Source organism: Enhydra lutris, unplaced genomic scaffold (genome assembly GCF_002288905.1).
Source record: "Enhydra lutris kenyoni isolate GAN:26980312 unplaced genomic scaffold, ASM228890v2 scaffoldscaffold81, whole genome shotgun sequence".
Classification (NCBI taxonomy): Eukaryota; Metazoa; Chordata; class Mammalia; order Carnivora; family Mustelidae; genus Enhydra; species Enhydra lutris.
Window position 1 is genome coordinate 563,642 of NW_019154165.1, and position 20,449 is coordinate 584,090.

Sequence of the window (20,449 nt, forward strand, 5' to 3'; positions counted from 1 at the left end):
CGTCCTAGGATCAAGTCCCACATCGGGCTCCTTGCTCATCAGGGAGCCTGCTTCTCCCTCTGCCTCTGCCTGCCATTCTGTCTGCCTGTGCTTGCTCTCTCTCCCTCTCCCTCTCTCTCTGACAAATAAATAAATAAAATCTTAAAAAAAATAAAAAAAAATAAAAAATAAAGCGTGCGCCCCGCCAGGCAATGGAGAGCATGGAATGAAGGATATTTGGGGGAGCAGGCTATGGAGAAGGTCTCTGGGGGCCACTAAAATGACTGAGATCATATCAGGCATTTTCCCTCACGAGGACAGCACACGCACAAATGTGCAGAAGCACGGTTTGCATTGGACTAAAAACGCGAGAGACGAGAGGACACAACTCCAAACCGCTCCGCTGCGGCCGCGACAGCCTCTGAGCTCCGGGGCGCGTAGGCGCAGGCGCGCGACCTTCGTGGGCGGGCTCAGTCTTTGGCGCGGAGCTCTGCGCTGCGGATTGGCCAGCTCGGAGGCCGACAGTTGGTCCCGCCTCTCCTCCAGGCGCACGGCGCATGCGTAGGGCGGGAGCGAGCGAAATTCAATCGCCTGCTGATTTACCTGGAACTCAAGCTGGGGGTCATGGAGGCGTCTGGACGGTTTGTGGAAGCCGCGGCCTTAACTCCAGAGCAAGCCGCCCTTTACCAGAGGTATGTCTGCGCCGCTGGGCGGGTCTAGCTCGCAGGCCTCGGCCGGGAGTGAGGGTGGGAAGCCCTCGGACCCTCCCAGCAGCCTGGAGACTGGTGAGACGCGCCCTCGCATTCTCCGAGTAGGGCGTGGGAATCTGCTCAGATTTCTAAATCGAAAGCCTGGGTGGCCTCCCGATGCCCCCCCCACTTTTTTTTTTTTTTTTTGCCAAATAGCACTCTTAAAAGCCAGAACTTCCACCCATCAAGTCTTTCTCGACTCTTTACAGTACCAAACACCAGGCCTGGGGGTTACAGAGATCAGTAGAACTTTGACCCTGCCCCCCAAATTGCTTATCATTTGGTAGTGGAAAGGGATAAGTAAACCAACAATCGCTATAATGTTTGATAAGTGCTGCAAGAGGTTATAATGGGCAAGGAGTAGTAAGGGTAAAGGAGGAAATGGCCAACTACGGCTCCACAAGAGGAGGAGACGTTGGTGTTGAAGAATGAGTGAACGTTCACTATATGGCTAAGGGTGGGGGGTGGGGTGATGTGCGAATGAGATTTAAACCTTTTTTTTTAAGTTGCGATAAAGCAGACACAACGTCAAATTTACCGTCGTCACCGTTCTTAAGCATACAGTTCAGTGGTATTAGATACATTAGTACTGTTGTTAAAGCACCACCCATCCATCTCCAGAACTCTTCATCTGGCAAAACTAAAACCGCCTGTTAACTTCTAACTCCCTGCTCCCTGGGGGCTGGTAAACATCGTTCTACTTTCTGTCCCCTTGAATTTGACTCTAGGGAACGCCTACAAGTGGAATCATACGATATTTGTCTTTTGGGGACTGGTTTATTTCACACAGCATAATTTCACCAAGGTTCATCCATACTGTGTCTGTGACAGAATTTCCTTCCTTTTCAGGACTGAATAATATTCCATTGTATGCACATGTCACATTTTCTTTATCCATTTATCCATGCTGGACACTTGTGTTGCTTTCATCTCTTGACTGTTGTGAACAGCTGCTTTGAACATGGGGTGCAAATATCTCTTAGAGATCCTGCTTCCACTTCTTTTGGATATCTAGCCAGAAGTGGGATTGCTGGATCAGTGGTAATTCTATTTTTAACTTTTCTAGGGTCTTTTATTGTGGCTGCACCTTTTACATTCCCTCCAACAGTGTACAAGTGTTCCAGTATCTGCACTTGTTCTGTTCTGGTTTTGTTGTGGTTATTACTAGCCTTTCTAATGATAATGAAGTGGTAGCTCATTGGGATTTTTTTTTTTTTTTTGCATTTCTCTAAGGATTAGTGATGTTGAGCATCTTTTCATGCCCTTATTGGCCATTTGTATGTCTTTTTTTTTTTAAAGATTTTATTTATTTGTCAGAGAGAGAGAGGGAGAGAGAGCGAGCACAGGCAGACAGAATGGCAGGCAGAGGCAGAGGGAGAAGCAGACTCCCCGCCAAGCAAGGAACCCGATGTGGGACTCAATCCCAGGACGCTGGGATCATGACCTGAGCCGAAGGCAGCTGCTTAACCAACTGAGCCACCCAGGCGTCCCCATTTGTATGTCTTTGCAGAAATGTCCATTCAAGTCCTTTGCCCATTTTTTAGTCAGGTGGGTTGTTTTTTCTTTATATATTCTGGATATTAACTCCTTATCAGATAAATGGTTTACAGATATTTTCTCCCATTTTTAGGTTGCCTTTTCACTCTGTTGGTAGTGTCCTTTGATGCACAGAAGTTTCCAATTTTAATGTGGTACAAAGAAACACACTGGGACAGTGAAATAGTTCTGTCTCCCTTTCAATAAAAGTATGCTTTAAGGCTGTTAAAAGCTAAAAGGTTTCCTTACAGAGGAGTCAAATCATATCTTTGGACTGTGTTACATGACTTCTTTAAAGAAGATTTGGGGAAAACAGGCAGTGTGGTGTGGTAGAGTACTAGCTTTAGAGCTAGGCCATTTGGGATTCAAATGATGGCTCTGCCACTTGCTAGCTGGGAAACCTCAAATGAATCAATTAACTATTCTGAGACTCAATTTGGAAAAGGGGGAAATAGTAAGGATCAAGCCCTTCAGCTCCCTTCCTTCCTTTCCCCCAGCCCCCAGCAAGTCAGTGCACTAATTTCCCGACACCACCTCCCACATGGGCACCTGTCTCTTACTTGCTCTCATGTGCTCTTTCCTGACTGAGCCACTGGGTGCCCCACAGTCATCATCTTCTGCTTTCACAGTCCCACTTTGCGCTCATAGCCTCCCTATCTTTCATGACCCATCACCTCACAATCTCTCTTTTATTTCTCCTATTTTTTCTCAGTCTCTCCTGTCCTCTTCCAAATCTGCCTGATGCTGTGAGCCCCTTGCACAAAGCATCACCTTCTCTACCTTCTTTACCCCTCATTGTCCTTGGCACACTCCTCTCACAGTCTCTCTGCCTGTCCTCCTCCCTCTCTCATCTCTCCCTTTGCTGTCCCTCTGTCCTCAGCTCTCTGCTCCTCCTGCCTAAGAGATGAAAGAAAACTTTGAAACTTGCTCTCACACACTCTCTGCATACATGTGTCCTCTTTGACACACCTTCATCTTCTGCCATACACAGTGACTCTGTCACGTACTCTCAGTGTCAGTCATCCTCTCCCTTGGTGATGCCCACCTGCCACCTCCTGTCTTGCCCTGCGTCCCCCTCTCCCCACTTCTGTACTGTCTCTTCCTGTTACCCATTACCTTTCCTTCTGTGTCACCCACCTTTGTCACTCAGTCTCCCTCTCTGACAGTCGTATTTTCTGGCTCCCTCTCTCCCATTGTCTCTCTGTCACCCACCACATCTGTTGGCCCCTTCTCTCTCCTGTCACCTTTCTATTAACACTATTATCTACCTGCCCATACTGTTGTCCATTTTGTCTCATCCACTTACTCTCTCTGCCATCCCACCCTCTTTCTGTTTCTGTCATCCTCCCCACTGTTGTCCCTTCCCCCTTTCTCTGTCACCCATGATCTCTATCACCCACTCTCTACCTCTGTCTCTTACCCATTCTGTTACCCCCCCATCCCTGTCATCTACTTTCTTTCTGTCACCCACTCTTTTCATTCTCACATGCCCTCTTTTGCTTTCAGTTCTGGGTCCAGTCAGGAGGTAGAAACCAGACAGCATATTAAAACAGGCATTCCGGGCACCTGGGTGGCTCAGTGGGTTAAGCTGCTGTCTTCGGCTCAGGTCATGATCTCAGGATCCTGGGATCGAGTCCCGCATCGGGCTCTCTGCTCAGCAGGGAGCCTGCTTCCCTCTCTCTCTCTCTCTGCCTGCCTCTGTGTACTGTGATCTCTCTCTGTCAAATAAATAAATAAAATCTTTAAAAAAAAAAATAAAAATAAAACAGGCATTTCAATATATAGATTCTTAAACGAATAAATGAGTGACTGGAAGAAATAAGGAAACTCTCTATGGTGTCCTTGGGCTAAGGGAGCATGCCCAAGGCGGGACAAACTTGGAAGGGCCTCCCCACCCCAAGGCTGAGGTTCAGACCTCATGAGAGAAGGTGTCGTTCAGCCCACTGTACTATAGAGCAATGCCCCGGCTGGCCCAGGCCAGAGTTAGTCTGTGTTCCCCTGCCCTGCAGGAAGCAACCTTCTGGAATGCAGGTGGTGAGTGGGCCATCAGCAAGTCTTGGTATGTATGGGCAGGAGAGGTGGGGGCGCGAGGCACAGGCAGGCTGCTGGGGGAGCTGGTGTCCGTGTGAGAGGGCTGCAAGAAGGTTATCGCCAGGCCAGGTGGAGGTGTCAGGATCACGGAGGGACCGTGTATTCTGGGCCTGCAGTCGCGGGCTACCCCGTGGCCCACTGTACTGCTGCAGCTGGCCGCTGGAGGACAGCCCCTTTCTCCTGCAGTGTCCCTCAGGCGCCCTCTACTGAGAAAGATGAACATCGTGTTCACTGTACAGGGGAGCTGCTTAAAGGAGTTCTGTCCGTTATCCCAGAACAGGTATTGAGGGGTGAATTTGGAACTGAGAGGCAATAAAATATGACTGGTAGAGTCATGCGCCTTCTCTTTATCTCTGTCACCCGCCCTCTGTCTTATGTTGCCCACCTTTTGTCTCTCACTCACTGCCTTTGTCACTCTCTCTGTCACCCATTTGTTTGTACTCTGTTGGCCACACTCTCTTGCCGTCACCCATCCGCTGCTCTCTTTCTCAATTCTCTGTCACCCACTTTCTTCTCTCACTCTACTCAGACTGATTTTGTCAAGGTCACTAATGAGTTCATAAATCGAATGGTCACTGCGTAATCCTCATCTTCCTTGACTTACTAGCAGTATTTGACAGTGTTGCTCACTTCTCTGTGAAACGCTTGATTCCTTTGGCTTCCGGGACCCCTGATTCTTATGATTTTCTTCTTACCTTACAGATTTCTGCTTCTCAGATTCTGATTCCTCCTCACAGCCTCACTTTTTTGGTCTAATGTACTTTAAAGTAAATTCTGGGGGTGCCTGGGTGCTTGTGCTCTCTTGCTGTCAAATAAATAAAATATTTAAAAAAATAAATTCTCAGACATCACAGCACTCCATCCTTCAAATTCTCTCTTTTTAAAATTTATTTATTTGTGAGAGAGAGGGAGCGAGCAGGTGAGCGTGAGCACAAGTAGGGGTTGCGGCAGGCAGAGGGAGAAGCAGGCTTCCCACTGAGCAAGGAGCCCGATGTGAGGCTCCATCCCAGGACCCTGGGATCATGACCTGAGCCAAAGGCAGATGCTTAGCTGACAGAACCACCCAGGCATCCCACTGACTTTTTTTATTTCTATGCCAATGATTTGGATTAGTCTTATGAATACCTTGTAATGTCATTAGCTTGTTCTCCTGCCTCCTGTAATTTATTATTTATTTATTTATTTATTTTTTAAAGATTTTATTTATTTGACAGACAGAGATCACAAGTAGGCAGGCAGGCAGGCAGAGGGGGTGGGGGAAGCAGGCTCCCCGCTGAGCAGAGAGCCCGATGTGGGGCTCGATCCCAGGACCCCGAGATCATGACCTGAGCTGAAGGCAGAGGCTTAACCCATTGAGCCACCCAGGTGCCCCTGTCTCCTGTAATTTAAATTTAAAGGCTGGATGGAATGGATAAAGAAATGTGCTCTACACACACACACACACACACACACACACACACACACACGAATATTATTCAGCACTAAAAAAAGAATAAAATTTTGCCATTTGTGACTACACAGATGGACCTTGAGGGCATTATGCTAAGTAAAGTAAGTCAGACAGAAAGACAAATACCATATGATCTCACTTGTATGTGGAATCTTAAAAAAAAAAAAAACACAAGCTCATAGATACAGAGAACAGATTGGTGATTGCCAGAGATGGAGGTCCAGAGGGTGGGCAAAATGGGGGAAGGGAGTGAAAAGGTACAGACATCCAGTTATAAAATTAATAAGTAATGGATATGTAATATATCGCAGGTTATATAGTTAATCATATAACTGTAGTTAATAACACTGTATTGCATAGTTGAAAGTTGCTAAGGAGTAAATCTTAAAAGTTCTCACAAGAAGACAAATTCTATAATTATCTATGTGATGGACATTAACAAGACTTATTGTGGTGATGATTTCACAATATATCCAAATACTGAATCATTAGGTTTTGCACCTGAAACTAATAGAATGTTGCATTGTCAATTCTACCTTACTACAAATTTTTAAAAAGCAGTTCTGGAGGGGAAAAAAAAAGGGTCAATATTTTTGGCATGAATATTTCAAAGGTGAGGCTGTGTACTTCTTATTGCATTGTATCGGGAAGCATATAATGTCGGAGATTCCTACTTTTAGTAACATTAAGATAGGTCGGTGGGTTCAGGTGGTCATAGGCTGATTGGTCCTTTGCAAAGCTGCATTCTCCCCTTATGATGAATAAATGCTATGTTGGGGATACTTTGGCATCCTGTGGTCACTCCATTCCCCATTAACTTTTCATCCATTGATAATCATTGCCCAAATCAGTTATTTCATTAGAAATTACAAAGTGGTGATTTTCTTTCTTTATTTATTTGAGAGAGAGAGAGAGCATGAGAGGGGAGAAGGTCAGAGGGAGAAGCAGACTCCCCGTGGAGCTGGGAGCCCTAGGCGGGACTCAATCCCGGGACTTGGGGATCATGACCTGAGCCGAAGGCAGTCGTTTAACCAGCTGAGCCACCCAGGCGCCCCAAAGTGATGATTTTCTAACTTAATCATTGCGTTTGTATTCATGAGCCGTAATTCTTCTGTAAATGTCTTTATTGCTGCAGTGTTGTTTGGAGTACCACGTTTTGTTGTTTTGTAATTATATTCCTTCCTTTGGTGATCTTATACAAGTTCTTGGCTTTAAATCCCATCTTTATGCTGAGAATTTTCACATTTTTTTCTGTAGTCCTGACCTCTTCTGAACTATATCCAACTGTTTACCTGACTCTTTGCTTCATAGTAGGTGGAGCAAACTTGTCCAGAACTAAAGGACAAAGCCATATGTTCTTCTCAATGGGTGCTGAAAAAACATTTGAGAAAATATAGCACCTGGCGGGGTGCTATATTTGGGGGGGTACCCTGGGTGGCTCCGCTGGTTAAATGTCTCTCTTCAGCTCAGGTCATGATTCCGGGACCCCGGGATCAAGCCCCATGTGGGGCTCTCTGCTCAGCAGGAAGTCTCCTTCTCTATCTTCCTCTGCTCATATACGAACTCACTCTCCCCCACCCCCCACCCCCCATGTCTCTCAAATCAATAAATAAAATCTTAAAAAAAACATATAACACCCTTTAATAAAAACTCAACAAACTAGGAATACAAAAATAACTTCCTCAGTCTGATCAAACGTGTCTCCAGAAACTCGAAGCTAGCAATGGTAAAAGACCAAAAGCTTTCCATCCTTATATCAGGAACAAGACAGGATGTCTGCTCTCGCCACTTCTATTCAACATTATAATTCAACATTATAACAGATGTTGTATCCAGGGCAAACAGGCCAGAAAAAGGAATAAAAGGCATCCAGATTGGAAAGAAAGAAATAAAACTATCTATATTCGCAGATGACATGATCTTTTATGTAGAAAGCCCTAATGGATCCACAAAAAGAAAAATAAGAGCTGATAAGAGAGTTCAGCAAATTTGCAAGATATGAGATCAATATTTAAATTCAGTTGTATTTTGGCAAGTAACAGTCTACAACTCTCGTTCTGAAATATCAGATATATATAGGAAAATGTATAAAACAAAAATTAAATATAATGAATTATTATTGCAACCATCAACTAGGTAATGGTTTTTAGATTTTTGTTTTCATCTTAATGGAAGGTCTTGTCTGCTTTCCCACCGAGGTGGCCTGAAGGTGAATTAGAGGCAGACTTGAGGGTTCAGGACTTCTTTCCAAACAAGCCCAGGTTTGTTCAAATTCTGGAATAAGTGCTTGCTTGAAGCCCCAGAGTTTTGCACTACAATGCAGTGGTTAACCAGATAACCTTAGGCTGGTAGTCTGGGGACTAGAAGTACTGAAGGTCTGTCCCTACTCGAAAAGAACATACTATTGTTCCTGGAGAATTTTTCATTTTTAGTTAGACTATCTGAAAGGGCCAGTCAGGATGTGAGCCTCCAAATGCTCTCCCAAATGACGAAGCCATTTCCTGCTGAGGACCATTGGCTGGTATGATCCATCTGGGTGCCAAAGCACATCTGCTGGACCAGAAAAATAAGATAATTTTGGTTTTGACATAATTATTAATTAGCTGTTTTTTTCCGGAGTAATTAGCCAGCTAGTTCAGCTGCTTTCTGAGGGCATGTTAACATATAAGAGGATGCTGTTTTCCTGTGTATTCTGGCAGAAGCATATTTGCCCCGTTCAACCAGAATTTTCAGGCTTGAGTAACAGAAGAGCGGGACTAGATCCCTGCTTGCCTTTACGCACTTTGAAATCAGTCTTGCTCTCCCTGCCTGTTTGTAGTCTCTGTATGGCAGGATATAAAGGACCTGAAAGAGCACAGAGAATCTTGGATCTCTTTGGGACCATGTGGTTTGGTCCAGATAGTTCTCATCTGTGGAATCCAAAGCTAGAGACACAGATAATGAATACTATAGAAAACCTTTTTCTGTAGTAAAAACTTCTATATAAAAGGTTTTACTTTATCTATAAAAAACTCTCTTTAAGTGATTGGTCTTATAGGTGAAAGAGAATATGTAGATGGACAATCTTGTTTTTATTTGCTTGTTTTAAGACTTTATTTATCCGTATTTTGCGGGAGAGAGAGAGCACGAGCAGGGGGAAGGGCAGAGGGAGAAGAAGACTCCCCGCCAAGCAAGGAGCCCAATGAGGGACTTGACCCCAGGGCCCCGGGATCATGACCTGAACCAAAGGCAGACGCTCAACAAATTGAGCTACCCAGGTGCCCTAGAAGGACAATGTTAAGCTCCAAACCAAATCTTGTGTAGGCCCCTATCCAAAGAGCCATAGGCCTACTATTTTTTAGGAGGAAGCATTTGGAGAGAACCAGCCAAAGCCAATGGCACTTCTAGCTGAAATAAGCCAGAGGTCACAAAGTGGTAGCCCATGAGCCATGTTCAGAGATAAGTTTTATTTGTTTTGCCCAGTGTTTTTTCTTTTTAATATTTTATTTATTTATTTGAGAGAGAGAGCACAAGTGGAGGGTGAGGGGCAGAAGCTGAGGGAGAAGCAGACTCCCTGATCAGGGATCCCAAGGTGGGACTTGACCCCAGGACCCAGGATCATGACCTGAGCCAAAGGCAGACACTTAACTGACTGAGCCACCCAGGCACCCTGTGCCCAGTGTTTTTAAAACTTATGCATCGGTGGGGTTCCTAGGTGGCTCCGTGGGTTAAACCTCTGCCTTCGGCTCAGGTCATGATCCCAGGGTCCTGGGATCGAGCCCCGCATCGGGCTCTCTGCTCAATGGGGAGCCTGCTTCCCCCCCTCTCTCTGCCTGCTTTCTGCCTACTTGTGATCTCTGTCAAATAAATAAATAAAATCTTTAAAAAAAACACAAAACTTATGCATTGGTTACCATTTAAAAATCAGGAGAAATCCCATAAAAATCCAAGTTAGATAGGTTAGAAAACAAAGAGCAACTTCAGAGGTTCCTGGTGGCTCAGTCGTTAAGAGTCTGCCTTTGGCTCAGGTCATGATCCCAGGGTCCTGGGATCGAACCCCACATCAAGCTACCTGCTCAGTGGGTAGCCTGCTTCTCCCTCTCCCACTCCCCCTGCTTTTGTTCACTCTCTCACTGTTTCTCTCTCTGTCTGTCTATTAAATAAATAAATAAAGTCTTTAAAAAAAGAACAACTTCAGTTGCTTTGCATGTGAAGCAAAGTTTTACTGGGTTTGGGCCTTTGCATTTGGTTCCATATCCCATCATATTCCAGAATAATATCATAGGGAATGTTCCGAAGGACCCTCCAGAACCTGGTGTTTGTCTCTATATAATCTTTCTGTATATCCTTTAAAATGATCCTTAAAGGGAATCATGTTCTAGGGATGTAATTTCAGGTACACTCATGAAAATATAAAGATTTTTGTTTTATTGTCCCTTGCTATGAAATGACAATTGGGTTGACAGTTTTGCATGTCAGTAGTTGTTTAACATATCAGAACCTCATGTGTTAAGTGACCTTTAAGTAGTTATGAAATTGGTAAATGAAAATAAAAACTGGCCTTCTTCCATACTCTGGTACTGTTTTTCTCCTTGTTCTGCTTGAGAGGAGTTTCTTTCTCCTGAACTGGTTACTTTTCCCTTGTCCCCTTGGCTCCCAAGCAGGCCTGGCTTCTCTCCAGCCATTCACAAGAAGAACAGGGGAGTGATTAAGGGAGAAAAAAAAATTTGATCCCATGAAGTGTTAAGTACTCCAGATCATTAGGCATCCTGTGTGTTAGAGATGGACACATGATTGCATTAGCAGTAAAAAAGGACATTCTCCTTTCAAGCCCTGGAAAATGGAAGTGATCAGAGGCTGAGCGGCTGAATCAAACTGTATTACAGAAAACACTGTAGTCTTGTAAATAACCAGATATCCAGGGTGGTGGTGTAATAGGCAGATTTCATCCCTCCACCAGTTCCATTATAGGGTAAGAATACTGTCCTGGGTCTGACTTCATTGCTGGAGCAGACAGGGTAGAGGGGAAGAGCTGAGATGTTGTATTACACCTCTGAACTCAGGTGGAACAGGGACTGTGAAGCAGCTTGGCTGATGGGTTGGGCGCAATCAGAAAGTGGTGGTAACAGGCACCTTCTGTGTTTCAGGCAGAAGGTTGACAAATGTGGGAATGCCAGAGGATGGGTAGAGCCCAGCAATAGGAGTCTTAGGCTGGTGGTAAGAAGTCTAGGGAGACAGTTGCCATTTAAAAGGTTGGTGTATGATTTTGGGGAGTCAGGCCCAGAGCTGGGGTTCATGGGCAGTGCTTGACTTTCTGGGGAGGAGGCCTGGCTGGGGTTAGAGGCCCAGGCTACACAAGGGTTCAGGATACTGCGTAGGTTACCAGTTGAGGGATTTGGAAACGATCTAATAGTAATAAAAAGTGACACATTTTCTCCTTCAAGCTCTGAACCACAGACAAGCCAGAAGACCGGTTGGCCAGGTGAAGGCACCTGGTAGGTGGGAAGGGCCGGGAGGAAAGGGAGAGCAGAGAACAAGTTCAGGGGCTGGCACCAAGATGGAGGAGTCCAGTGGTTACCGCTATGCCCTCAGGTTCAAGAGCAGAGTAATAGGGAATGTAACTTATTTCTGTAGCCCAGCAGAGTTGGGGAGGTGGGCCGCTGACCTGCCACAGAAGGAATAGCAGAGTCTTGGCAGCCAGCAAGCTCTTTTCTTCCTCTTTTCCTCCTCTTCCTCTTTCATTCACTTGGCTTTCACTGAGTGCTCTAAAACCTAATCCCTAGCCCTACTCTCAAGTTCAGGCAGATAACACAAACAGATAGATTGGCGGGGGGGGGGGCCTTAAATAAAGGTAATTTTATTTATTTTTTAAAAAATATTTTATTTATTTATTTATTTGTCAGAGAGAGCACAAGCAGGGGAAGTGCCAGGCAGAGGGAGAAGCAGGCTCCCCTCTGAGCAGGGAGCCTGATGCGGGGCTCGATCCCAGGACCCTGGGATCATGCCCTGAGCCGAAGGCAGATATTTAACTGATGGAGCCACCCAGGTTGCCCCAAGTAAAGGTAATTTTTAATTTTTTTTTTAATTTCTTTTTTTTTAAGATTTTATTTATTTATTTGACAGAGAGAGATCACAAGCAGGCAGAGAGGCAGGCAGAGAGAGAGGAAGGGAAGCAGGCTCCCTGCCGAGCCGAGAGCCCAATGCAGGGCTCGATCCCAGGACCCTAGGATCATGACCTGAGCCGAAGGCAGAGGCTTTAACCCACTGAGTCACCCAGGCACCCCAGTAAAGGTAATTTTAGAGTAGTTTTAGATTTGCAGAAATATTCCAGATAGAGTGCAGAGGGTTCTCATGTAGCTTACACCTAGTTTCCCCTCTTGTTAACATCTCGCATTAGTATAGTACAATAATCACAGTCAGTGAACCAATACCAATACGTTATTATTAACTAAACCCATCATTTTAGACTTCCGTATTTTCATGTAAGTCCTTTTTCCGTTCCAGCATCCTATCTAAGACACCACTTTACGTTCAGTCATCTGTCTCCTTAGGTTCTTCTTGTCCGTGGCAGATTCTTGGACTTTCTTTGTTTTTGATGACCTTGACAGTTTTGAGGACTGTTGGTTAGGTATTTCTAGAATGTTCTGTCAATTGGGATTTGTCATGGTTTGTCATGATTAGACTGGGGTTTTTGATTTTGTGGGCAAAGACTACAGAGATAACATGCCCTTCTCATCAAATTGTTATCGGGGGCACATACTGTTAATGGGATAGATGATTGTTGATGTTGACTGTAATTACTGGGCTGAGTTACTGTTTGCCAGGTTTCTCCTCTTTAAAGTTACTTGTTGTGCCCTTTCCCCCCTCTCTGCCCCACCATAACTTTCCACATTATCTTTTTTGTTTTTAAAGATTTTATTTATTTATTTGTTAGAGACAGAGCACAAGCAGGGGGAGGGGCAGGGAGAGGGCGAACAGGCTCCCCGCTGAGCAGAGAGCCCGATGCGGGCGGGATTCGATCCCACAACCCCGGGATCATGACCTGAGCCGAAGGCAGACACTTCACCGACTGAGCCCCCCAGGCGCCCCACTCTGTGCTTTTTGGGAGGATGTTAGTATGCAGGACACATTTAAGGAATAGGAGTCATGCTCCATCTCCCTAAGGGCAGAGATTTGTCTCTTTTTTTGTTCACTCATTTTTAACAGTGTGGATTCATTTATTTTATATTTTGGGTTCTAATCCAATACTACTTTATTTTGTTGCTCAGGTTATTCCAGCTCTGACCACTGGGAGTGCTTTCATTTGGCTCCTGTGTCTGTGCCAGACTCACATCATTGTGGGGGGTTGTTTGAGCACTTCCTCACTTTCTGACACTACAAGATGCCCCAGGCTCTTCTGACATATTTCCTGCCACAGTCCTACAATCAGCCCAGGTCCTTTTTCCAAGGAGCCCACGTTCCTTTTATTGGAGAATGGTATTAGAAACCAAGATCTGGGGGTGCCCCGGGTGGCTCAATCTTAAGTGTCTGCCTTCAGCTGAGGTTATGATCCCAGGGTCCTGGGATCGAGCCCCAAATCGGGCTCTCTGCTCGGCGGGAGGCCTGCTTCTTCTTCTCCCCCTTTCCCTGCTTGTGTTCCCTCTCTCACTGTGTCTCTCTCTGTCAAATAAATAAATAAAACCTTAAAAAAGAAAAAAACAAGATCTGGGTGCTAGGCGCACTTGTTGCTACTGGGGTTTCCTTGCTTCTAGGCCCTCTCACCTGACAGAGCAAGGAAATACATGTGTATACTAATCTCTGTATATATATACCACTGTAAATATTCTTTGTGTAACCATCTGTTTCTGTGTTAAAACCTGGGTTTATACTGATGTCTCTAACTCTGATCCATTACCACATGGATCATTCTGTCTCCTCTTGCTTCGCCATTCTAACAGGTGAGAACCCTGGCTTCCACTATCCACCATTCATTTACTGAATTATTCAGTTCTTATTTATTTATTTATTTATGTGTTTGAGAGAGAGAGAGAGAGAACATGAGCATGAGTTATGGGGAGAAGGACAAGCAAACTCCCTGCTGAGTAAGGAGCCCAATGTGGGACTCAATCCCAGGACCCTGGGATCATGACCTGAGCTGAAGGCAGACACTTAGCCCACTGAGCCACCCAGGTGTTCCTCCATGTATAATTTTTTTGAGGAACTGACAAACTGATTTCCAAAGCAGTTGTACCATTTTACATTCCCACCAACAGCATCATGAGAGTTCCAATTTTTCCACATTGTCACTAACTTGGTATTTTCTTGCCTTTTTATTCTAGTCATCCTCATGGGCATAAAGTGGGTATTTCATTGTGGTTTTGGTTTGCATTTCCCTGATGACTAATGATGTTGAGCATTATGTCGTGCTTATTAGCCATTTGTAGATCTTCTTTGGAGAAATGTCTATTCAGATCCTTTGCCCATTTTTAAATTGTATTGTCTTTTTAAAAAGATTTATTTATTTTAGAGAGTATGTGTGCATGAGTGGGGGAGGGGCTAAGGGAGAAAGAATCTCAGACTCCCTGCTGAGCCCACCACAGGGCTCCATCTCACCACCCTGAGATCATGACCTGAGCCAAAAATCAAGAGTCAGTTGTTTAACCAGCTGAGCCACCCAGATGCCCTTGTGTTAATTGTCTTTTAATTATTGAGCTGTAAGATTTCTTTATATGTTTTAGGTCTAAATCCTTTATCAGATACATGATTTAAAAATATTTCTCCCAATTTTTGGGTTGTCTTCACTTTCTTGATGGTATCCTTTGAAACACAAGTTTTTCATTTGGTGAAGCCCAATTTATTTTTCTTTTGGTTCCTTGTGTGTTTGGCATCATATCTAAGAAAGCATTGCCAAATACAAGGTTGAAAAGATTTATGCCAATATTTTCTTCTATGGTTTTTGTAGTTTAAGCTCTTATATTTAGATCTTTGATCCATTTTGAATTAATTTTTGTGTATGGTGTGAGGTAGGGAACCAGTTTCATCCTTTTGCACATGAAAATTGGTCAAAAAGACTATTCTTTCCTCAGTGAATTATTTTGGTATCCTTTCAGCATCAGTTCACTATAAACCACTGGAGAATTTTCAGCAGAGGAGTGACATGATTTCTTTTACATTTTTTTTTCTTTTACATTTTAAGACAGTATCACTGTCTGCTGTATAGAGAATGCATTAGAGGGGCCAAGAGTGGATGTACAGAGATCAGTGAATAGGAAGTTGCCATTACCCAGGCCAGAGGTGATGGTGACTTGAACCACAGTAGTAGTAGTGGAGATGGAGGCACAGGTTATACTTGGGAGATAAAGTTAGTAGGGTTTGGGGATTGTTTGGCTGTGGGAGGGGGTGATTAAAAGAGGGGAGGGGTTAAGGATGACTCATGTGAATTAGAGTCAAGGATGATCTTCAGATTTCTAGCTTGTACATCTAAGTCGATGGTAGTGTCAATTTACTACCACATAAATGGTGGGGATACATGTTTTTAGAGGGGAAATAATGAGTTTAATTTGGGATTAATTGAACTTGAGGTACCTCTGAGATGTTTTTAAGTGGAGACGTCTGGAAGGCAGCTGGAATGTGGGTCTACACTAGAGTTTGTGGGCAAGCCCTGGAATGGGGAGAGTGATTTCATGAGCACATTAGGTGGGGGTGGAAAGCCAGAAGAGAAAGTAAAAGGATGAGAAGGGCCAGGCCTATTGGAAGAATAGGAGCCAAGGACACAGAAGAAATGGCCAGTGATGGGGGAGGAAACCAGGAGGAATTTAGAGGAATCCAGTGGAAGGAGGGAATTTTGAGGGAGTGATCATGAGTGTCAAATGTATCACGGAGTTCTGGAGAAATAAGGACTGAGAAATGAGTGCCCATGTATCTTTCCCGTTTCCACGCTCCCACAATTTGGGTTGGCTGCTTCATTTTACAAGAAAATATCACTCCATACTTATTATGGGTGGCATTTTTTCTTAAATACCATGGAACCAATAACCTTTGCACATACGTTTCTCACAAGCAGTGCCTGAAGTTGTTGCTGGCGGTGTCTGGTGGGTGTGTGTCTTAAGTGATGTCAGCTTTCATTGGCATCTTCTGTGCTAATCTTTCCCGTCCTGAACTGAGGATATTAAAAGCCCAACTGCAGTTCTGATTCCAAAATGGACCCTAAAGTGTTTAGATTGAATGTTCAATCTGTTTCCTTCCTCCTTAATCTCTCTCTCCCTATATCTATATCTTTATCTATATCTTTTATTTACCTTTTTTTTAACAGATATGTGAAAGAGGCCAAAGAAGCAACTAAGAATGGGGATCTGGAAGAAGCTTTTAAACTTTTCAATTTGGCAAAGGACATTTTCCCCAATGAAAAGGTGATGAGCAGAATCCAAAAAATACAGGAAGCCTTGGAGGAGTTGGCAGAACATGGAGATGATGAATTCATAGATGTGTGCAACTCTGGCCTGCTGCTTTATCGAGGACTGCACAACCAACTATTTGAGCACCAGAAGGAAGGTGTAGCTTTCCTCTATAGCCTGTATAGGGATGGAAGAAAAGGAGGCATTTTAGCAGATGATATGGGATTAGGGAAGACTGTTCAAATTATTGCTTTCCTTTCTGGTATGTTTGATGCTACACTTGTGAATCACGTGCTGCTCATCATGCCAACCAATCTCATTAGCACGTGGATAAAAGAGTTTGTTAAGTGGACTCCAGGAATGAGAGTCAAAACCTTTCACGGTCCGAGTAAGGATGAACGTACCAGAAACCTCAGTCGGATTCAGCAAAGGAATGGTGTCATTATCACCACGTACCAAATGTTAATCAATAATTGGCAGCAGCTTTCAAGTTTGAATGGCCAAGAGTTTGTGTGGGACTATGTCATCCTTGATGAAGCACATAAAATAAAAACCTCATCCACTAAGTCAGCGATATGTGCTCGTGCTGTCCCTGCCAGGAATCGCATCCTCCTCACAGGAACCCCAATCCAGAATAATTTACAAGAACTGTGGTCCCTGTTTGATTTTGCTTGTCAAGGGTCCCTGCTAGGAACATTAAAAACTTTTAAGATGGAGTATGAAAATCCTATTACGAGAGCACGAGAGAAGGATGCTACCCCAGGGGAAAAAGCCTTAGGATTTAAAATATCTGAAAACTTGATGGCAATCATAAAACCCTATTTTCTCAGGAGGACTAAAGAAGAGGTACAAAAGAAAAAGTCAAGCACCTCAGAGGTCGGACTTAGTGCAGAGAATCCAGATGTTGGTGCCATTTGTGAAATGCCTTCTCTTTCCAGGAAAAATGACTTAATTATTTGGATACGTCTTGTGCCTTTACAAGAAGAAATATACAGGAAATTTGTGTCTCTAGATCATATCAAGGAGCTATTAATGGAGACACGCTCACCTCTGGCTGAGCTAGGTGTCTTAAAGAAGCTGTGTGATCATCCTAGGCTGCTCTCTGCACGGGCTTGTCATTTGTTGAATTTAGGGTCTGTGCAATTCTCTGTTCAAGGTGAAAATGAAGGGGAAGATTCCTCAGATGTGGGCCACATTGATCAGATAACTGATGATGCACTGATGGAAGAATCTGGAAAAATGGTATTTCTGATAGAGCTGCTGAAGCGACTGCGAGATGAAGGGCATCAAACTCTGGTGTTTTCCCAGTCAAGACAAATTCTGAACATCATCGAACACCTCCTAAAGAATCGGCACTTTAAGATACTGCGAATCGATGGGACAGTTACTCATCTTGTGGAACGAGAAAAAAGAATTAACTTATTCCAGCAAAATAGAGAGTACTCTGTTTTTCTGCTTACCACTCAGGTAGGTGGTGTTGGCTTAACGCTGACTGCAGCAACCAGAGTGGTCATTTTTGACCCGAGCTGGAATCCTGCAACTGACGCTCAAGCTGTGGACAGAGTCTACCGAATTGGCCAAAAGGAAAATGTTGTAGTTTATAGGCTGATTACTTGTGGGACTGTAGAGGAAAAAATATACAGAAGACAGGTTTTCAAGGACTCACTAATAAGGCAAACTACTGGCGACAAGAAGAACCCTTTCCGGTATTTTACGAAACAAGAATTAAGAGAGCTCTTCACCATTGAGGATTTTCAGCACTCTGCAACCCAGCTGCAGCTTCAATCTTTGCATGCTGCCCAGAGGAGATCTGATAAGATACTGGATGAACATATTGCCTACCTGCACTCTTTGGGGATAGCTGGAATCTCAGACCATGACTTGATGTACACACGTGATCTGTCTGTTAAAGAAGAGCTCGACATGATTGAAGAATCCCACTATATTCAACAAAGGGTTCAGAAAGCTCAGTTCCTTGTGGAATTAGAGTCTCAAAATACAGAGCTCTTAGCAGGAAGACAAAGAGCTGGAAATGAGGGGACTTGGCTGACAGAACCCCTCTTCCCTTCTCAAATGAAGAAGAAATGCCCTGAACTGAATAAACCGCAGCCTCGGCACTCACTACTTCTACCTACTTATCATACCCAGGAAGAAGAAATCAGTTCCCAAATGGCGAGTGTCATCATTGATGATCTGCCTGAAGAGAGTGAGAATCAAGACATCTCCAGTATAAAGATGAATGTTACCGTCTCGCAAGACGGTAGTCACTCCCCCGAAAGGACATCCAATGCTGGTTCTGTAGCTGCTTTACCTGAGGGGTATGGGAGTGTAGATGAAATCTGGACCAACTCGTTGGGAATGGTTCTACAAACAGAGGCATTGCGAGAGGGGCCAACACGGGGGACGCTGCAAGAGAACTCTCTGGGAGATTTTAACTCTCTACCGAGCAAAGCGGTTGGAGCTGATCTGGGGCCAGATCCAGAGCAACCAAACGCTGCTGAGACATTACCACACTGCAACCCCTGGCCCGTGAGTCCCATGACCCTTGAAAGTCAAACAGAACCTAACACATCTGTAATTAGAAGAGCTGATGGCGACTTGTCAGCATCCCACAGTGCGCTGCAGGACACTCAAGCAAGTGTGGCCAAGTTGGAAGAGGAACATATAGCCTCCTCATCGCAGTATGCATGTGATTTCAATCTTTTTTTGGAAGACTCTGCAGACAGCAGACAAAATCTTTCCAGGCAGTCTTCGCAGCACGCTGAGGACGAAAAGAGCTTGTGTGGTTCTGCAGCACATTCTCAGGCAGAGCTTGAGTGGGACAAAGCACATCTCAGCGTGGATCTTTTGGAGACCGATGACGAGCCGGAAGAAGTAGTGGGTAACGTGAGAGGCAGAAGGAAAGCCAGAAGGATCGTTTCAGATGGTGAAGATGAAGACGATACTTTTAAAGATACTTCAAGCACAGATGCACTCACCACCTCTCCCTTTCTGTTCTTACCTATGAAACAGTTCGATGCTTCGACTCCCAAAAGTGACATCAGTCCCTCAGGAAGGTTCTTCTCACCAAACATCCCTGATAGTGTAAGTAAGTCCATCCACCCTAGACGATCCCTGGCTTCTAGGAGGTCTCTTGTCAATGTGGTTTTAGATCACGTGGAGGATATGGAGGAAGAGCCTGACAGCAGCAGTGGAGCAGAGGCTGCAGCAGATGATTCCAAGGAAGGAGCAGAGGAGAGCAGTGGCAAAACCTTAGAGAGCACAGAAGGGCCTCCTGGCGAAACGCTGCCTTCAGAGAATGAGTCCATCCGGTTAACTAGCCCTCCTGGCGACCCCAAGCCTTTGTCCAGTGGGCAGTCGCTTGATTCTCCCCGGAAGGAGGCAGCGGAGTCTGGGACTGACTACGAGACTCTTATAATCCGTGGGAAAGAACTGAGGGAGTGTGGGCAAATACAGGAGGCCTTAAACTGCTTCGTGAAAGCGCTTGATATAAAAAGTGCCGACCCGGAAGTCATGCTCATGACCTTAAGTTTGTATAAGCAACTTAATAAAACCTGAGACTAACCTATGTGTTGGTAAAGTGAAATGCTGAGTGTGAACGCATGCATTCCCGTGACTGGGGTCTTGGGGAGCATGAAGCATTTAGGCTTGAGGTGAGAGAGGTCTTGAAAAGCAAGGTTTTGTTTTTAACTGTTCTGTACATTCAGCCTTTACCCCGTACTCGTTCCTACCTCCCCCGCTCCATACATACATTCTGGAATTCTGAACACTAGGTTAATACCACTTTCCTTGAACAGTCTTAACCTTTTTCTTTTAGACACACTCGATACACTCAACTCCGTTATATCTAGAAAAGTTTTTGTGAAATTATTCTGGCCATTCTTAATTTTATTTTGGAAGGGGTCCCTTCTGTCCAGATAAGAACAGTAAAGTTACTCTCCTCAAGTATTTCCTTTTCCATTCACTTTCTTTCGCTGAGATGGCACGAGCAAATGCATACAGAAGTTCCTGAGTTGAAGCAGGAGCTTACTAGAATTCTAAATCTAAGACTGGCTTATTACCGTGCTATTTCATGCCCGTACAGCAGAAGGCTGGGCTCGGGTCCCTGGGGCTAGGCTCTGTTCTCCCTGGCACCCTACTCTGGAGTCACTTTGCCGCCAACTTCGACATTCTTCACTCACCACCAACTGTACTCTCTCGGGCCAGCGCATTGTGTCTTTGGGTAGTAGACTGAGAAGGAGTTTGGTTGCCTCTCAGAAACCCCAAGCCCAGTGTAGCACTCTACACCCTGT

The 20,449-nt window shown here is 44.6% G+C and overlaps 1 protein-coding gene across 1 annotated transcript; it reads left to right on the top strand.

The window, feature by feature from the left end:
- The first annotated feature begins 553 nt into the window (after positions 1-553).
- LOC111161009 (ERCC excision repair 6 like, spindle assembly checkpoint helicase) lies at positions 554-19,900 on the top strand. The gene is made up of 2 exons (XM_022524440.1): positions 554-671; positions 16,076-19,900. The coding sequence occupies exons 1-2, from the start codon at positions 604-606 to the stop codon at positions 19,713-19,715; spliced, it is 3,708 nt and encodes a 1,235-aa protein (XP_022380148.1). The 5' UTR covers positions 554-603; the 3' UTR covers positions 19,716-19,900.
- Positions 19,901-20,449: the final 549 nt, after the last annotated feature.

Bases quoted from the DNA above. Each gene is read 5' to 3' on its own strand.
- LOC111161009 (XM_022524440.1), top strand. From the start codon at position 604: ATGGAGGCGTCTGGACGGTTTGTGGAAGCCGCGGCCTTAACTCCAGAG. The intron at 672-16,075 runs GTATGTCTGCGC...TTTTTTTAACAG, and splicing joins CAAGCCGCCCTTTACCAGAG to ATATGTGAAAGAGGCCAAAG.